Source organism: Astyanax mexicanus, chromosome 23, assembly GCF_023375975.1.
Source record: "Astyanax mexicanus isolate ESR-SI-001 chromosome 23, AstMex3_surface, whole genome shotgun sequence".
NCBI classification, from domain to species: domain Eukaryota; kingdom Metazoa; phylum Chordata; class Actinopteri; order Characiformes; family Acestrorhamphidae; genus Astyanax; species Astyanax mexicanus.
In genome coordinates, this window is record NC_064430.1 from 17,631,963 (window position 1) to 17,652,197 (window position 20,235).

At 37.9% G+C, this 20,235-nt stretch overlaps 2 protein-coding genes across 2 annotated transcripts in view; one reads left to right on the forward strand and one right to left on the reverse strand.

The window, feature by feature from the left end:
• Window positions 1-6,773, forward strand: part of mgat5 (alpha-1,6-mannosylglycoprotein 6-beta-N-acetylglucosaminyltransferase) — a 168,579-nt gene extending 161,806 nt beyond the window's left edge. The window contains exon 17 of the mRNA XM_022668210.2: window positions 3,533-6,773. Within this exon, the coding sequence (XP_022523931.1) occupies window positions 3,533-3,737 (205 nt within the window). The 3' untranslated portion in view covers window positions 3,738-6,773. The remainder of the gene's footprint in view (window positions 1-3,532) is intronic.
• Window positions 6,774-14,692: 7,919 nt separating this feature from the next.
• Window positions 14,693-20,235, reverse strand: part of tmem163b (transmembrane protein 163b) — an 86,058-nt gene continuing 80,515 nt past the window's right edge. The window contains exon 8 of the mRNA XM_007257080.4: window positions 14,693-17,721. Within this exon, the coding sequence (XP_007257142.1) occupies window positions 17,661-17,721 (61 nt within the window). The 3' untranslated portion in view covers window positions 14,693-17,660. The remainder of the gene's footprint in view (window positions 17,722-20,235) is intronic.

Below are 20,235 nucleotides of genomic sequence, written 5' to 3' on the forward strand. Positions count from 1 at the left end.
GAACTTATCCTGTGCAACAGAGCTAACTCTTGCTCTTCCTTTCCTGGAGCAGTCCTGGTGAGAGCAAGTTGATCAAGTAGATCTTGTCATAATATGTATTAGAACATTACTCAAATAGAGTTATTCACTGTATACCAACCCTACCTCTTCACTACTTTACAACTGATGCTCTCAAACACATTAAGAGAACAAGAAATTCAAGGATTTAACTCTTGACGAGTATAGAAAGCCTTTTCAGGAGACTCAACCTCATAAAGTTGACTGACGAAATGCCAAGATGTTCAAAGCTGTCATCTAAGAAAGAGATGCTATGTTAAAGAATCTAAAATAACAAACATATTCTGGTTTGTTTAACACTTTTTTGTTTGCTAAATGATTCCACGTGTTTTTCATCATAGTAAGGATGATTTTAGTACCAATCTACAATGCAGAAAGATTTAAACAATTAAAAAGTGAATTAAGTTGAATATTTGTATATATATACAGCTCTAAAAAAAATGAGAGACCACTTCAGTTTCTAAATCAGTTTCTCTGATTTAGCTATTTATAGGTATAAGTTTGAGTAAAATTAACATTGTTGTTTTATTCTATAAACTAGGGGTGTCACGATTCTCTAAATCCTCGATTCGATTTCATTTTCGATTTGAGGGTCACGATTCGATTCGATTCTCGATTTTCTTGTTTTTTTTTTTCTTGTTATTATTTTATGCCTCATAAAATTTAAATAATATATTTATTATTATTATTATTATAAATATTATAAATATTATTATTATTATTTATTAAGATATATATGGTAATGCCATCTAGTGACTTTTTTTGGTAGCAACAGTGTGCACTATTAAAACAAGCAGTTTATCAGAGCTGTGTGTGGATGGCTGGTGAAACTGCTCATTACATGAAGCTGCAGTTCTTCATCCAACCACTAGCAGCAGCAGCACAAGCCCCGCTCTCTTCACTCAGTCACTACTTCAGTACAGCCCAGCCACGGGCTACAGAGCTCAGCCAGTCCGTTTTTACTGTTTCTGTAAACAAATAAAGGTTTTAACCCCACTAACCGGATAATACAGCTCACTACAGTTCATCTTTCAGCCCAAGCAGCTAACAGCAGCAGGTTAGAACAGCCGACACGGAGGCACTGCTCGGATTACATTATAAACAGGTCAGTTAGCGCGCTGCTAACCTCAGGATGTTTATAACTACGGAGTTTAGTGGACACACCACGGCCGCCAGGTAAGTCTTTTAAAGGCTACTGAAGACTATTAAAGGCTATTAGAGTGTAACCCCTGGCTCCCAGGGGTTACAAGAGGTTATTGAAAGCATTATTGGGGGGCAGAAATCAGTACAGGCTGGTTAGATAAGTGATGTGGGTATTGTCTTATAAATATTTACACATAACTTATATCTCTCCTGAAAAGCTTTTATTTTAGTCAGAAACACGCTTGTGTTTACTTTATCTGAGAGAAAGATGTTTTTTTAATTCAATGGAAAGCAACAGGTGTAGTCAATTATAAGTTTAAGATTTTTAATCCACCTCACTGTGATCTATAGTCAGTGTTCTCAAGTCACACTGACACACGCATTTCAGCGAGTTCACACGCTCTCACCTGCGCGCACCCACCCCTCCGTTAGATACAGATACAAAACCTGCGCGCCCAACCCCCGCCCCCCCTCCCCCGTTGGACAGATAAAAACAGTGATCACACTCCCGCCGACTGCGCTCATGCAGTGGCTATCTCTATTTAAATGAATAGGATGCGCTGTGTTGGTGCCGCGCCATTTGCGTAGCGCGCTGCGCTATTTGCGTAGCGCGCGCGGGAGGGATCGTCGATCCTCTTTTTGACTTCGATACTCGAGATCGTGACCTCATTTCGATTCGATTTCGATAAAATATCGAGATCGTGACACCCCTACTATAAACTACAGACAACATTTCTCCCAAATTCCAAATAAAAATATTGTCATTTAGAGCATTTATTTATTTATGTGCAGAAAATGAGAAATGACTGAAATAAAAAAGGTGCAGAGCTTTTAGACCTCAAATAATGCAAAGAAAGCAAATTCATATTCATAAAGATTTAAGAGTCCAGAAATCAGTATTTGGTTGAATAACCCTGTTTTATAATCACAGTTTTCATGCATCTTGGCACGTTCTCCTCCACCAGTCTAACACACTGCTTTTGGATAACTTTATGCCTTATTCAAGCAGTTCAGTTTGGTTTGATGGCTTGTGATCATCCATCTTCCTCTTGATTTTATTTATTATTTTATTCCAGAGGTTTTCAATTTGGTAAAATCAAAGAAACTCATCATTTTTAAGTGATCTCTTTTTTTTTTTTTTCGAAGCGTTAACAATTAAATATTTAATGAAATAACGATATAATCTGCATCCCTTTAATTATTTTACTTTGTTTAATTTGCCTGCAGAGGGCAGTGTTGTATTATCAGTTGTGTATCATTTATGTCTGCAGTTTTATTTCTGTAACATTTACTCTACACCACATGGGGGTGATATAATCAGCCTTTAGACTCTGCTGTATTGATCTCTCTCTCTCTCTCTCTCTCTCTCTCTCTCTCTCTCTCTCTCTCTCTTTCTCTCTCTCTCTCTCTCTCTCTCTCTCTCTGTATTGGTTCAGGATGTTTTCATTTCTCCTTGGCAACTGACGAGATTGTAGATGATTATTTCTCATCAGTATATGCACATATGCATATAAGATAACCAAACGCATTCAGAAGTGTGATTTTCACAAATCAGTCTCCAAATATAGTCTCGCACCATGTTCTCATTATGCTGTGCTTGGTAATGGCGTTTAAGATTCGTTATGTTCCGGTGAAAGCGCTCGCCTTGCTCCTCTTGAGTTTTTTTTTTTTTTTTTTTTGCACTTGTCTTTATAAGTTGGCCTCAGGTCTATATACTCAGCACTGAATATTTGGGAAATATTTGTAAAAAAAATAAATAAATAAATACATAGTAAATATAATTATGCTGATCACAAAATATAAGTTTATTCATTTTAGGCACAAAGAATTAGGAAAACTATTGAGTTTCTTTGATTTTACCAAATTAAAAACCTCTGGAATATAATCAAGAGGAAGATGGATGATCACAAGCCATCAAACCAAACTGAACTGTTAGAGTTTTTGCACCAGGAGTAAAGGCATAAAGTTATCCAAAAGCAGTGTGTAAGACTGGTGGAGGAGAACATGATGCCAAGATGCATGAAAACTGTGATTAAAACCCAGGGTTAATCCACCAATTATTGATTTCTGAATTTTTAAAACTTTATGAATATAAACATCATTTAAGGTCTGAAAGCTCTGCATCTTTTTGGTTATTTCAACCATTTCTAATTTTTTGCAAATAAATGCTCTGAATGACAATATGTTTATTTGGAATTTGGGAGAAATGTTGTCAATAGTTTATAGAATAAAACAACAATGTCCATTTTACTCAAACATAAACCTATAAATAGCAAAATCAGAGTAGTCTCTTAGTATGCATCTCTCTTAGTATATCTCTGTGTGTGTGCAGGTTTGGTGTGGAGTGTAAGACGGTGGAGAGCGTTGGCGACATCGTGGTTCCAGCGTTCAGCGCCTCTGCGCGTCACTGTGTGCTGCAGTCTGACCTGCTGCTCTTCAGCTGCGCAGGAGCGCATCACTCTTTACAGCGCATCTGCCCCTGCAGAGACTATATGAAGGGCCAGGTCGCACTTTGCAAAGGCAAAGGCTGCTTATAACACACACACACAAAAACTTATACACATGCACACACATATACACACACACACACTTTAACAGACTTACATTAATGTTCATACATACACACTCCTCCCCTCTCTGTGTGGATTACAGTGGACTACAGCTGTGGTGCAGCTCCTTTGGTCTCCATCTTTTTAGTTTGTATGTGTGTGTCTCTCTGTGTGTGTGTGTGTGTGTGTGTGTATGTATGTGTGTGTACAGATTCTGAGGCGTGAGAGAGGTGTGTACATGATTTCCAGTCTGAATCCCCCTCCCCTCTTTCTTGTTGTCTTCTGTACCACATCAGTGTGATGCTGCCTGTGCCACAGGGACAGCCGGAGCCCGACTGGCCGCAGACGGTCAAAGGACATTCCAGCTGTCCCTTTACTTCACGTGTTTGTGTGTGTGTATGTATGTATGTATGTATGTATGTGTGTGTGTGTATGTATGTGTGTGTGTGTGTGTGTGTGTGTGTGTGTGTGTGTGTGTGTGTGTGTTTTCACATACAATGTGGGGATTTTTGCTGCCTAAAGACTACTAACTCCAGCTAAACGGAGACGAGCAAGCAAAATCATAAGACTGAATTCAGGCCGGAAATTGAAGAACTTCTACCTTTCTAGCCACGCCCACAAAGAAAAAGGGGAGGGGACATATTGCACCTACTGTAAAACAAACAAACAAACGAATGAAGAACTGTAGAAATGAACACACACATGCACAAACACCTTCTGAAAGCTGATACGACGCTCCCGACGAGGACTGTCTGGATTTCTGACTGAACGATTTCAGCTTTTCGGAAGCATCTCATCCGCCGACGCTCTGAACGACGAGAAAGAAACGAGAGAAGAAAAAGAAAAGCGAGCGAGAGAAACGAAGAGAGGAGAGACTAGACAAGTGCTGGACTTATTATATATTTTTTCTTTCTTTCATTTATTATTATTATTTTTTGGTTTCCAAACCTCGATGTGACTCTTGAGAACCCGTACCGTGGCTGGATTGGTGGGTTCTCACATGGCCTGAAATACTTGAAGAGGAGTGCAGGGAATCAGAACTCTTCACTGCCCCCTGCCTGTGTTGTGATGCTACTGCAGTGCTGCATTACGTTCTTCTTGTTTTCTTCTGTTTTCTTCTCAGTTTTCTTCTTTTTTCCATCCCAGCTCTCCTCTCTTCGTCTTTTTCGTCTCTCTCTCTCTCTCTCTCTCTCTCTCTCTCCCTCGTTCTCTTTCTCCAGCTTGCCTGCATCATGGGACCAACCTGACTGGACCGATTGGCAGGAACTCTTAAGGAATTTTTAAGGCTCCGTCGGAGTCCGGACCCCCACTTCCCCCCTTTACCCTTACGAAACGCTTCACACGGAGCGTGTGCATCTACGAGGACGAGGACGAGGATTCTGTGGTGAAGGATTCTCTGCTTTTTCACTGAAACTACTGGCTCTTCTGTTCAGGCCTGCCTGAAGAGAGAGGGGCGTCCAAATGTGTAGATACTAGTTTTGATTGAATATGTATAGAGGTGTTACAGCGCTTAATGCTCAAACACATATACAAGCACACACACACACACACACACACAGATACACTTGAGGGAATACTCCAGAACGTTTCATCCTAATAATCTATAGCCTCTTTTCCACTGCAGGCCGAGCCAGACTGTTCCACTTTCCATTTGCTGGGTTGCTTCTTCAAGTTTTAAGTCAGTGGCAGTTGGATGTTTTGGAGGGGATTCTAGCTTAAATACAAGCTGGAGAACTGTGTTTTTTTTTCTCTTCTAATTTTTCCCCATTTTCTCCCCTAATTTTGCACAGCCAATTACCCAACGCACTCATCAGGACTCCCCCTATTACTAGTGATGCCCCGACACACCAGGAGGGTGAAGACTAACACATGCTTCCTCCGATACATGTGAAGCCAGCTGCTGCTTCTTTTCGAGAAAACTGTGTTTTCGCATCACTACTGTGGTGTTTATTCATGGCGACCAGGCTTGACCCACATTACTAATGCAGCCCTAGCATGCTGGTGACCAGGCTTGTTCCATATTGAAAATATGATGTTAGCATGCTGGTGTACAGGTTCTCTTGTGCCATTAAGGCCGTTTTCACACCTGTAATTAATTTCACTGGTAGAATTTGTTCACTTTTTCCCCCTCTGTTTGGTTTGTTTTCACACGGGCAAAAACCTAAACGCACCAAAATGTGACCCCACAAACCACGCGAGCACAATGTCTTCTCTGATTGGTCAGAGCTGTCTGGTGTTGGAGCAACAAAGTAAATACAGAAAGAAGGTTCTGTGCTCCAGACCAGCGCATATATGTGTTTGTGTGTAAAGCTGTTTAGCGTGAGCAGGGAGTGCTGCACATTCAACATTAAGCTTAACATGGAGCAGCAGCAAAGACTGCTTATATCTGAGGTAATAATGTTTGTAATTAAGCAAGTTAGACTGCACCTGAAAAGCTCTTATCTTAAATGTGAGAAGTATATTTGATAGTTTGGTCTGATCAAGACTGGATCACGTTCTAATCAGAAACGAAACTCTCCCGAGTTCTTTCATCGCTAAAGCTGTGTTAGCATGCCAGCGACAGGGTTCATTTAAGATGAATTCTAGCTTTTGTTTAGCTGGTTCAATATCACTAACATGGCGTTCACTATTACACTGTTAGAATGTCAGAGATAAGGCTTGTCCCATGTTGCCGGTAAAGCAGCATTATCATAGCCTGGCTAGCCAATTTTAGCCCTCCCACTGAACACTTCTGTGGCTCTAATTATGGCTAATTAACTAACTATCCATGCCTAGAAAACTGATCCCAGCAACAATGCTTGTCCCACATCACCGCTAAAGCAGCATTAGCTTAGCCTGATTAGCCAATTTTAGCATTTCTACTAAACACATCTGTGGCTCTAATTATGGCTAATTAACTTACTAACCATGCAGAATGGATAAAAACCAGACTGGACTGTTTTGGCCCTGCAGTGGAAAACAAGGCCTCTATTTGCTGCATCTGCGTTTGCTATCCTGGTTAGTCTGGGTGATCATATTTTTGTCTTGCTAAAAATATGATCAAATATTTCAAATATGCAACAAAAATCTTTCTTTTTTTTTACTGCTAAATTTCCAGAATTTAGCAAAGGAACGTTGTCTTCTTTTGTGCAAAAACATTTCTATTTTCTTTTTAAATCAAAGGAAACATGTTAAAATAGCTTTAGTGTGCTAATAAATGCCATGTCAGAGACGATGATGATGATGCAGCAAGTAGAGAATAGGATGAAAAATTCTGGAGTGCTCCTTTAAAAATGTCAGAATTGAAATCTTACACCTGCCGTGATCTGCACTGTAGATTATTTTCCTTTACAGAACAGTGAGAACACACTCTGCTGGTGTGTGAAGTGCATATGATTTACTTTCTGTTTGGTTGTTTGTTTGGTTTTATTTTTGCAGGAATATTAAAAAAAGATATAAGATAGAAAATTTGCCCTAAACACAATACAGCACATGTTAGTTGGTTATTAGTACTGACGGGAGCTGGAACACACATTCTGCACAGAGGCATAAAAATAAACTGCCAGTCGATAATGTGTTAATCACTCACTCACTCACTCACATACACTGGTGTACGCTAAAGAAAAACTAAACTAAAACACACACACAAACTTAAAACACACACACACACGCAGCTGACTGGCAGTGACTCCAGGGTTTCTCATCACTGACTGACTAAAAAGAATTGTGCTGAAACTCTGCGCAAATTTCCACAATTTCAGCACAAATTTCTGATTCACTGATTCGTCTACAAATCCAGTCCCGATGTTTTATTTCCTTAAAACATTTAAAATGTACATATTCTAGACAACAGATTGATCCTTCTGATTCACTTTAAAATGAAACACAACAACAAAAGTGACACTTTTTTTTTTTGCTATTTTGAACATTTATTTTGAAATTCTTGAATTCTTTATTTGCCTGCAAAAATGTCAAAATCACGTTTTTAAAAACAACAAAAAATATATATGTTCTTATTTTCTGGAATGGAAATGCACTATCCTAACATTTACTGATAACCTGACACCAGATGTAACACTGTAATATTGTTCATAAGGGTTTTTTCTCTTTTAATTTATTTTATATACAGATCTTTTATCTCCGGTGAGTTTTATTTTTTATTTATAGAGAAGTGATTTGTTTAGTTTTGACAGAGGGGAAATATTATTTATCAGAGTAATATAAGGATTGTGTGCGCGTGCTCGTCCAGGACAGCGTTTATCATGAGATGAGGTTAATCACCGCACAAATATTGAGCAGCAGCAGTCAGTGGCCAGTTAATAATGTTTATTTAGTAAATTCCTTTTTTTCACATTTGTGGAGGGTTTGGTGAGGCCACAGATCACTAAAGTCGTGTGTTTCGTGTTTGGTTGCAGGATCATGACCATATTAAAATAAAAGCTAAAATCATATAAGCCAAGAGTTAGTTTCTGCATAAATTTTTTTTTTTTGTGGTTAAACAAAAAATGGGATGTGATTTGTTGTGTGTACACTTCCTCCAAAATAACCCTGGATTCTTTAAATTACAAGGTTTGATAGTGAGCCAAGATGCCCTTTGTGTCATTAGTGCTGCACAATAAAACCAAATCAACCAGAAAGACGCAGATCAAAAATGTACTTGTCAAATTCATAGGAAGCTCAATTTGTCAACTAGCACCCCAGATTATTCAGTCTAATGGTATCATTGTTTTAGCACCCTTCAGATGTAATCAATTTAACTCAAATGCTCCATATGAACACATTCTTAAGCGGGTATTCTCTTTAGTCCACTTTATGATTTGGACATTATAGTGATAAAAGTTAAAATTAATCAATCAATTCCAAGGATCCAATTAATAAAAAAAAACACAATAAAATATAACGTAACATTTCTCTTTACCCCCCAAACAATAAAAAATAACAGAGGTGTTTAATATGTCCTAATACAGCTCTGAGAGGAGAAATCTGGTGTAAAATTGACTTGGGTTGTAGTGAAACATGATACTAAGTACAAACTTTTGTAGAGTAGCCCAGATCCATTCGCCCTCAGCATTTCAAAATACAGTACTTTTAGTTGATACTCCCAACAGCCTTATAATGCTAGTGATGGGGGCATATATTTGAAATAGCTAATTTTACACCATAAACAAGCTCAAAGTAGTTCCACACTTCATTGATAGAATTCTGAGGTCCTTGACGTTTAAAACGAGGCACTTAGTACTTTAAAGGTGCACAGATTTTTTTTTAGTTTATTAAAAAAAGACTGTATTTCTCCTTTAAAGTCCAACTTAGCCCAAGTGTTTTTTCTGTAGTGCTTAAATAAAAAATTCAAGTGTTTTTTTATTATTATTTTTTATTTTTATTGTTAGCTTGATGCAAGAACCCAGTCAAAAGTCTTTTTTATCATCCTATTAATTAAATTAAATACCTTATCAATCAATTCTAAATCAAAGATCCAGTGAAGAAAAGATTTGTGAGAAATTCGTACACGCAACGTTTCTCTTAATCTCTTAATTTCTCTTAATCCCCCTTAATATGGTCATGATGATGCACGTGCACGACTTCAGATCATCCAATGCATAGACATATCGCCTCGTATCTTTTATCTCTCGTTCGTCCAAGTCCTGGACAAGCACTTCTGTGCACGCATGGTTTGATTTTGATTGCAGATGGAAAAAAAAAAGCCAGCAAGAACCTCATGAGCTTCGTCTCGGATATCGGATTCCTTTCTCTTTTTTTACGCGTTTGCACATTTGTAAATATGGATGGGTCTCTCTTTTTTTTCCTTTTCTTTTCTTTTCTTTTTTTTATTTCTGCGCAGCTTTTTTTTTTCTTTTTTAACTTATTTAATTTTAGTTTTTTTTTTTACTTCTTCTTTTGTTGTGTGAAACATGACATGACGTTCTTCAAGCCAAGCTACTGATTTTTACGTTCCGTTCATGATGTGCCTTCTGATGGTGTGTGGACGCAAGGTGTTAGATAGGATATGGATAGGAGTAGATAGGAGATAAGAGGTGGGGAGGGGGCGTGGGTTTCGTTAGCTAATGCTAACCGTTTCGTGTTTGTGATTAAACTAGTTTTGCCAAATGTTTTGGTGGTGGTGGTTTTGAAGAATTTTGAAGAATTACGAGAATTATGCGGCAGATACGTAAGTGTGGTAGCATCGTGCAGATCGTGTGTTTGAACTTGGTGTGTTTGAGGTGGTTGATCCGGGTGCGGAGGGCAAAAATCCACGAAATCCCGGGGTGGATTTTTGCCCTCCGCACCCGGATCAACCACCTCTAGGCCTGTGTGGAGTGTAGACAAAAGTGGGCGGAGTTTGTTTGCGTGTTCATTCGTTTAATCGCTTGTTTGTTAGTTAGTTTGTTTGTTTGTTGACTGTTCGTTTTTCATGCTGCCTTCAGTCGTTGGTCAGTCTTTTATTTTTATTTTTTAACAAACAAACAAATGAACAAACAAACAAATAAACAAGCAAACGAAAGAGAGAAAGAGAGAGAGAGTGAGTGAGAGCGTGCAAGATTAGAGAGGCATTATTATTATTATTACTATTATTATTATTATGGTCAGTGATGATTATGATGATTATTATTATAATTATTATTATCGTTCCATGAAGTATCGTCATCGTACTGTTGGGCGTAAATGCAGATTTCTTTTTGTCTGTTTTTCTTTGTTTTTCTTTTTTTTTTCTTTTTTCTCATGATGATGAATATTACGATTATTTGTTATTATCGTTTCCACAATATTATTGTTGCTCACATCGTTTGCTAACGTTCAATCGTTTTTTTTTTTCTTTTCTTTTTTTTTTTTCTTTTATTCGGGTGGGGCACTCGTTTGTTTTGTTACTGTTTGTTTGTTACTGTGTGGACATCGCTAGAAGAGATCTATTAATATAATAGAGAATATAATGAAGACAAAAAAAAAAAAGAGAAACAGGAAAATGTTTTTTGTTTTCATTGTTTTTTGATGAATAAGCAGGATATATCTTTATTTTTCAATAAACTTTTTTTCTGTGATGACAGACGTCATTGTGTTTGGATATCTATGTATATCTATGCTTCTATGCAGTATGTACATTTATTTATACATTGCTTTTACACACACACACACGCTTATACACACACACTCACACTTACACACACTCTCTTTTGGCCTCATTATTATTAGGCCACATTATTTACATTAGGAATTATTAGGTTAGTTTTAGTTATAGAGGCTCCTTGCCAGTATCGGTGCTTAATGTGTATATATATATATATATATATATATATATATATATATATATATAAATATATATATGTGTGTGTGTGTGTGTCTGTGGTTCTTTCGTGGGAACAGCAGCAGCCATGCAGAACAGCCTTCAGGCCAGAAGCGTACGAGTGCTTCATCATAATTAACCTGCTGTGTAAACAGAAGACAGAAGAAAAGTGATGTGGTTTCGCACGGCCAGGTGTGTGCACGTATGTGTGTGTGTGTGTGTGTGTGTGTGTGTGTGTGCATGTGTGTGTGTTTGAGCAGGTGTTCCTGACAAGGTCTGAAGAAGAAACAGCGTCAGAGCACACAGGTACAGTAAATACATCCCTACAAAAATATTCAGTACATCCACAGAAATGAGCACTATACACATCACCACGGGTTCACACTAGACCTGCACCCAATTTTGACCAACCTGAATTACTTGGCCGCTGAAATTATGAAGCTGAAAGCACGCACAATAGTGAAAATAGTGGTGACAATGATCATTAACATAAAAAAATGAATCCTAATAGAATTCTGTTATGTGTTTAACATGTTAATGTTAACAATATTGAAAATAATAGAAAACGGTTGAAAAAAAAAATACCATACAATACAATCCTGAACAATCATGTGCTTTGTTGTTCTGCCTGGTAAAACATGTCAAAACTATTCAGTGATCAAATAAAAAAATTACACTGTAGACGATTGTAGATGTATTAAGGCTATTCAATGGCATATAAAATTAAATGAAAGTGAAAATGATTTTTTGACAAATCTAAATTGTATCCAATGTATTGATTTTTGGCATAAAATCTGATTAGTCTCAGATTAGTCACAGCTAGGGCTGTCATAATAACCTGCACCCAATTTTTATCAATATGAATTATTTGGCCACCAAAAAGATGAAGCTGAAAGCATGCACAATAGTGAAAATAATGGGAAAAAAAAGAATGAAAACCAATCAAAATTCTGTAACAAATTTCTGTATCAGACCATTTTTTTGTTTAATTTTTGAATATCTAAATTGTATTCAGATAGATTTTTGGCATAAAATCTGATTTGTTTGTGTTTAAAATATGAGTACAGTCAAATTTTGTTCAGATTAGTCTCAGCTAGGCCTGTCATAACAAACCAATATATCTTTTTTATAAATATTTGTTCGTTAAAAAATATAATTTTTATCAATTTAACAGCATACCAACACCAATATCATTATACAATAGCATTAATGATAATACATTTATACATATGCAAGTTTGGAAAATTAATGTTGATATTTATTAAAACATTGCACGTTCTGTGATGTGAATACTGCACATGTGTACATTGCAATATGAATGCTAAATGATATATTGTGCAGCCCTAAGTAAAATTGGAACTTGCTAAGTAACACTATGAGCAATATGGAGGTCGGCAAATAATTATATATATTTTTTTTAATACTGAAGTTAAGTCCGATTACTGTACAATAAGTGGATGGCATATTTATTGTTACAGATCTATTTTATACAATATATGTTTTAAAAAAATAAAGAAAAAATTATAAAAACTCACTCTTCACACACAGATTAATGGGTTCTTCTTGATAAGTAAATTTATTAAAGTCGTATCTATATACTGTATGATAAATTGATAACGTAATTATCATGACAGGTCTAGTCTCAGCTTGGACCCTCAAACTGAATTTGACTGCGTCTTTTTTTTTTTTTTACCTTCTTCTTCATTTGGGTGCATGCCTAGTTTATACCCAGGATCTATGCTGCAGTGCGTTACTATTACCAGAAGATGCACGTCACACTTTTTTTTTTCTTACTGTACGTAAAAGATTACTCACTAACTACTATCACTACCGCACCCACCTCCACCCACCACACTGCTAACATTATGATAATACGCAGGATTTGCTATGTGACGCTCAGAAACCTGGCAAATATACAGAGATTTATATTATATATATATATATATAAATATAAACAGAATAGAATACTTCATAAACATCACACACGTTTCACATCCTCCAGGGTTTAAAATAAGGCCACACACTCATTCACACGAGCACACAATCACTCCATCACTCACTCTATCACTCAGTTATGTGTGTAAAGGCCATGTGACCTTTTTGTGTGCCAGGCGTTCATTTGTCTTCTAATAGGCCGGTTTGTTTTCTGGGTGTCTGGATTAAAAATGGGTTTAATCAGTCATGATCTAGATGTAAAAGTGCATTCCACAAAGATACATATACGATTTAATATGTGCAGTATAAAGCATATCATTCCAAAGCCCTGTTTACTATATATCTCTAGTAATACACAGTTATATCAGATTATTATGCCCACCTCATGATAAATCCTAGACAAGTTAAGCTTTGTGTTTTAAGTTTGTGTTGGTCATTTTCTAGTTCTTAATCATTGCCCAGAGGACTAAAGATGGGCTGATCCATGTTTTTGGGCTGATTTTGATCTCTGATTATGTTTAAAATAGCCGATACTGATCTTGGGCAGAGCTAAATGCTACAATCATGGTACAGATTACCCTAATTACCACCACGTCTAAGCAAATACAGAGAATCTAAGCTGACTGTAAAGATTTAACACTCTCGCTCAGCTTCAACTGTCTGTGGTTGGTTACCCAAACAGAACTGCACTGTGGAGCTTAAAGTTTAAACAACAGATGATGTGTGTGGTAAGTGGTGTTTGTTAGCTCTGCTACTCACTGAATAGGCTGAAAGATGAACTGTTCTCAGTCTAGCAGTGACACTGAGGTGTTTAAAAACTCCAGCAGCACTGCTACCAGCACTTGTTAGATGATCTAAAACTCTGACGGTGCTTTCTGTTTAACTTGTGATCAAATAAATATGTGACAAATGTATATCCTTCTAGCTTTCCATACCAATATGCAACAAAGAATTTTTTTATTTTTATTGGATGATCGTAGGGGAATGCAGTGGAGACAAATTCTGATCCTCCCAGCTTGCTGTACAAATAGGCTACTAGAGTTAGGGTTATGTTCAGACTGCCAGATCAGATTTTTGGCCTATCTAGATTGAGTCCAGATTGATTGTTTTAAAGTCAGAATCCAAATTAGGATTTAGAAGAGGTAAGAAATTCGATTACATTCAGATTTTACAGAAGTGTCTCAGTTTGGATGTTCCGATTGGTCAAACAACGATCTTGTCAAAAAAGAAAATCCAGACTGACAGAAGCGTGGGGGTCCAAGAAGAGCGCCAAAGGTTAGTTACTGACACCAACTTAGTTCTCACAGCAACCCATGCAGATATGTGCAGTTTGTGATGTTCAGACAGGCAAATCCAATCTGATCACTTGCAAATAATGCAGACAGTCATCTCAATAGAACTGCTTTAAGAAACAAATCCAGTTTTCCTGCAGTCTAAACAGCCCTAGGACAATTCTATCTGCCTTGTCTAGGCTTTGGAATTCATGTGATAATTTACCGCATAGTAAATAATGTCCTTTTATGTGGAACACACCTTTAACATCCACCCAGAAGAAGCGTTTGGACAGATGTCTGGACAGTACTCTTCACATAACTCTACACACAACCTCATACTCAGTTCATTTCTAAGCCAGTGCAAAGAAAAGAAAATTGCTTACAGAGAATCATTAAAACAGAACATTATTAACAGTACTGCTCTAATATCTAGATCCAACCTCTTATATATATATATGACCTGTAATAATGAGCACATCTCTACTGTATGTACATTAATGAATTACTCCTCCAGTTTTACAATCAATAAAACTACATTATTATTATTATTATTAAACAAGAACATGATACACAACTTCATAGAAAGTCCATCGGTACGTGTTCCTCCAGTTGGTCACATTTACTACATAAATATAGATCTGAAGTGTGACGGCTGTATATACACAGGGTTGGGTAGAGTGTGTGTGCTGCTACTGTGCTGGAGAACCTCTGTGCTGTTGTGTGTGTTATTAATTAATCTAAGGGTGCACTGGTGCTTTAATGTGACGAGCAGGAGAGTGCAGAAGAAGAGTGAAAGCTGCTAGTGTAGTGAACTGATTGTACTCGTGTTACTGGCTGTGCTCTGCTAATTGTGCATGGTTTCATTAGGCTTGAGATTTGGTTTTTCCACTAAACTGTATGTGCTGAAGGAGCTTCGCTGCTGAAGGAAGTTCACGACACCACAGCAACCACCATGCAGAAAGAGGCCTGCAGAAAGAGGTAGAAATCTTGTTCTTGCTTCACTGCATGGGTTTAAGCAGTGATGTTAAACCTGTCTCTGTTGGGTTGGTGTGGCAGCAGGTTTTTATTTCAGCCACGCAGAAGATCATGTGATCATTAATAGCCACACTGGCCCAATGGGGACAGGTTTGACACCCCTGGATTAAAGAAATATTTGGGGGGAGGGGCTAATCTTTGTCTGCCACATCTGTAATGTACTATTGGTCATTGGCGACCAATGCAAACCTTGGTAATTTTCAGAAAAGCAAAAAACTGAGAATAGTTTAGACAAGCAGGTGATAAAAGCACCATTTGTGATGAGGTGGGAGGAGCTTGTGATACTAATAGGCTACCATGAGGATATTTATAGGACGGTCCTAGCAAGGACCCGCCCCATCACGACTGCAATGTAGACAAATACTGCCAGTGTGCTAACACTGTGGTAGTGATGTTGAATGAGGACTGTAGCCAGTGTGCTAACACTGTGGTAGTGATGTTGAATGAGGACTGTAGCCAGTGTGCTAACACTGTGGTAGTGATGTTGAATGTGGACTGTAGCCAGTGTGCTAACACTGTGGTAGTGATGTTGAATGAGGACTGTAGCCAGTGTGCTAACACTGTGGAAGTGATGTTGAATGAGGACTGTAGCCAGTGTGCTAACACTGTGGTAGTGATGTTGAATGAGGACTGTAGCCAGTGTGCTAACACTGTGGAAGTGATGTTGAATGAGGACTGTAGCCAGTGTGCTAACACTGTGGAAGTGATGTTGAATGAGGACTGTAGCCAGTGTGCTAACACTGTGGTAGTGATGTTGAATGTGGACTGTAGCCAGTGTGCTAACACTGTGGTAGTGATGTTGAATGTGGACTGTAGCCAGTGTGCTAACACTGTGGTAGTGATGTTGAATGAGGACTGTAGCCAGTGTGCTAACACTGTGGTTGTGATGTTTGTTAACACTCTTTGAGTGATGTTCAATAATCAATAATGGCACAGAATGATATGGCATGAACATTTCACCCTGCATTCTTAAAGAGGCTAATATTCCAGGCTGCACTAATGCAGAATATTAATGTATTTTCCGCACTATAAGGCGCACTTAAAATCTTTACATTTTCCCAAAAATTGTCAGTGTGTCTTATAATCTGGTGCACTTTCTGTATGAATTCTACCAGTCAGGTTGTAAGGAGCAGCAAAGCCACTCCGCTGAAGTACAGCGTCATACAGGTGTTTCAGTTTAGTTCTGGAGCAGTATTAGCATTAGCCGCTAACTGTGCTAAGCGCTAGCTCTTTCACTATTTAGAGGTAAGTATTATCGGCCTGTAGCTTGCTACTAACCCCGGCTAGCACTGCTGGAGCAGTATTAGCATTAGCCACTAACTGTGCTAAGCGCCATCTCTTTCACCATTTAGAGGTTTCAGATTAGTTCTGTAGCAATATTAGCATTAGCCGCTAACTGTGCAAAGTGCTAGCTCTGCTCGCAGCCTGCACGTTTATCGTGTTAAAACAAGCTATGTGAGATTAACTGCTAGCTAATATTGCCCTGGCTTACTGGGATTTTCAGGGTTCCTCAGTTTAACGTTGTTTTGCGGCATTAGTCACTAACCGCTAGGGCTAGCAGATAGCCGCTAATGCTGCTGCACCCAGCCTTAGTGGAAACCTGGAAACCCTTGTTCCTTAGTAGTGTCATGTAATGTGCCTTATAATTCATTGATAGTGCGAAAAATACAGAACTTAGGTTTGTATGATACAGATGTGGCAGATATTAGAGGTTAGACTGAGAACAGCTGGAGAGTTCTTTCTTAAACTATTATTATAAAGGTTTAAATAAAAGAAAAAGATGATTCTATAATAGAATCTATCTAGTAGTGATCTGTATCTGTGCCTTTTTCTTATCCTGTGCTCTGTATCTTCTTTTAACTCTTTTTTTGTTCCTCTTCCAGATCTCCAGTTTTCTCCATTCTCTGCTCATGTGTCGTGTATATATAAACGGATGGGTGAGCGCAGATGTGCTTTTATGTACTGGCAGGTAAAATAGTGTAGAACTGTGTGTCACTGCTCTCTTCTCATAGGATGAACTAATGAACTAATGATCTAATGAACTAAGAGTTCAGCTGATGCTGATCACAGCACACCCTGTAGAACTGCAGCATTACTTAATAAGGTGTTGTAGTTGTAGCACTGTACAGGTGACGCTGCAGCTGAGATGCATCCTCCAGCCGTAAAGAACACCCAGAGTTACCCAGCTTCATCTCAACAGGCATCTTCTACTACTTCTACTTTCTCCATTATCCTCCTCTTCCTCTCCAGATCCATGTTGGAGATAATGAGAGATGGTGCAGTTCATATATGTATATATATGTATAGTGTGTGAGTGTGTGGGTGTTTTTCCTCCGTCGGGGAGAGTCTCTACAGGAGTGTGTGGGCAGACAGAGTCCGTTCTCTGCGTTCCTCCGCTGGGCAGAGTGTGTTCTACTCAAAGCGCTCGTAGTGTCTGGTTTGTCTCATACGGGGCACCATGTCCTTCAGCAGCCTGAGGGGAAGAGAGGGAGCACAAGATTTATACAACACTTTTTATAAACAACACAAAAATCTGCAATCTGTGTAAACTTTTGCATTTTTCTGAAATCCTGTAAAATATTAAACAAATTGGCAAAACTAGACAAAATATAAGTAAATTGAGATATTATGCATAAAAATCTGAAAATGTGGTAAGCTATTTTTGCTTAGTAAGATTTGTTCAAAATAAGCAATCGCAATGTCTCAAAATTAGTGAAGCAAGACTTAAATCAAGCAAAAATTAATCTAATTAACTTAACTGGTGCTTATTTTGAGTTCAAATGACTTAAAATAAGGCAAGTAAGACTGATTTAAGGTCATTATTCGTAATATAAGCAAAACAATCTTACACTTGCAATGTTTAGTAAGACAAAAAAACTATGGGCAAAAAAAAAAATTACATCTTTACTTGAAATGTGCTTTTAACCCAAGAATAATGTATTTCATGTTTTGTGTGGTCAACTTCTTATAATTTATAAATCTTAATGAATTCCAGCCTTTCAAATTTCATCCCTGCAAAAAATAACTAGTACTACAAAGCATTTACCATTTTGCAACACTTAAAAAGTAAACATTAGCACTGTCCGGACGGGATTAGTTTTCCAGATATTTCACACTCCTACTCAGTGATAAAACTCCTGCATCTGAACTGCAATTGAAAGTTTTTTTTGGCTTTCTTGGTCACGTGACATCATGTTCAGTGGCTTCTCCATTTCCACTCAATACTGTGTTTACGTGGCTCTCTGTGGAAACGCACACCCAAAGCATAGAAGTGGACAAATAGCTATTTTATTAAATGCAAGGAGATGAAACTCAGAGATATGAGTCCAGACAGGACTAAAATTACCGGAGGACCAGTTCAGCAAAAAACAGTAGATAATTCAGCTCAGAAAAACATGTACAGGGTCATTCCGGACGGGAATAAAATCACATTAAAGAGAAAATTACCCAAGTCCAGATAGGGATTTTGTTTAGCAATTTTGGCACGGAGGATACCAAGTAATGCCATTTTCCTGCAAACGTGTATAAAGGTGTTTTCTCACTGCACGCAGTAGCCGCACAGCTGAACGCTGACCCACATTGGATTCCATTTTTTTTACCAGCGGCAGAGTAGTTTGGCGCTACCGCAGAGTAGAGCTGAAAGCGTTGCGTTTCCATGTCCATAACCATGTCTCCACCGCACTAATGCTTAGCGCAAAGTTCAACATGGTTCAACTTTGACCTCGCGGCAAGTGGTACCGTGGCATAAAATTCGTGACTTGACCTCGCATGACCAGTTGAAAACATTAGTCTAAGTCTAACCAACAAAAAACACGGCGAGCGACTGATGTTAAAGATTAGTGAACATCCTCAGCTGTACATCACTTCCCTGCACATATACAGAGATTAGACCAGAAGAGCAGAGTCCACATCAACATCACCCTTTGGAGTGATGAGGGGAAAGAGTGACATCTACTTAGCCAGGGAGGGCAAAGCCAATTGTGCTCACTCAGGACTCTGGCAGCTGATGGCAAGCTACATGACCAGGATTCGAACCAGCAAAATCCTGATCATAGTGCCAGCGCTTTACACTGCTGGAAAACTCTGAAACCTACTCGTTTCTGTGAATGGTTTAATGATATTCTGCACTTTAGAGAGAGAAATATGGACATCTCTTGAAGATCCTCTGCTCATCTTTCCTCTTCAGAAAGACAGCTTTTGGATTCATCTTTTGTACCAAATCAGGATTACAATCACATGTTGACATCACCTGTTTAAAATCACATCATTTTGTATTAATTGTTACCTCATCACTAGCCCAGAAATGTAGAATTGGATGTATAAAAACTGAAATTAAATTAAGTTATAATAAAGTTATATGTAAGAAACACTTACTGGCATTATTTATTTGCATGTTCTATACTGCCGCAAATGGTCTGATGCATGTGGTAAATTGAGCTGTCTTATGAGTGTCAAATATGTACATGATTACATAAATATGGATACTTGGTGTTTATGGGAGCATAAGCAACTAGAAAAAAAAGCCTTGCAAGTACCATCTGGAACTTTCCATACTAAAGATAGCGATGGCAGACTTTTTGAAACAGAGTGTTTGTCTCTCAGTGGTAACAGCAGGTGTCTGTTTCAGAGGGTATCAGTGGGAAATGCTGCACATGACTCTGTTTAAACTTTAGCTCAGTTAAAAGAGCTAAATAAAACCTGCACGTTTGAAACCGATAGTTTTTAAAGATTATTTTTTATAGTTATTTGATTGTTTTGCTAATTTCTTAAAGAAATAATTAAACATACCCAATTGGACATCAATTGACATGTTTTATAAGGTTTGTTAGTTTTGCACAGGAGCTACAAAGGTAATGTATTATGTATGATTGCACTGAGCAAGTTGTTTTCCTAAATCACTTTAACAATGTATCGTCACAAAACACTTAAGTATTTCTCAAAAACTTTCTGATGCAGTTTTCTAATGCTGAAGAATAGCTTGAGAACG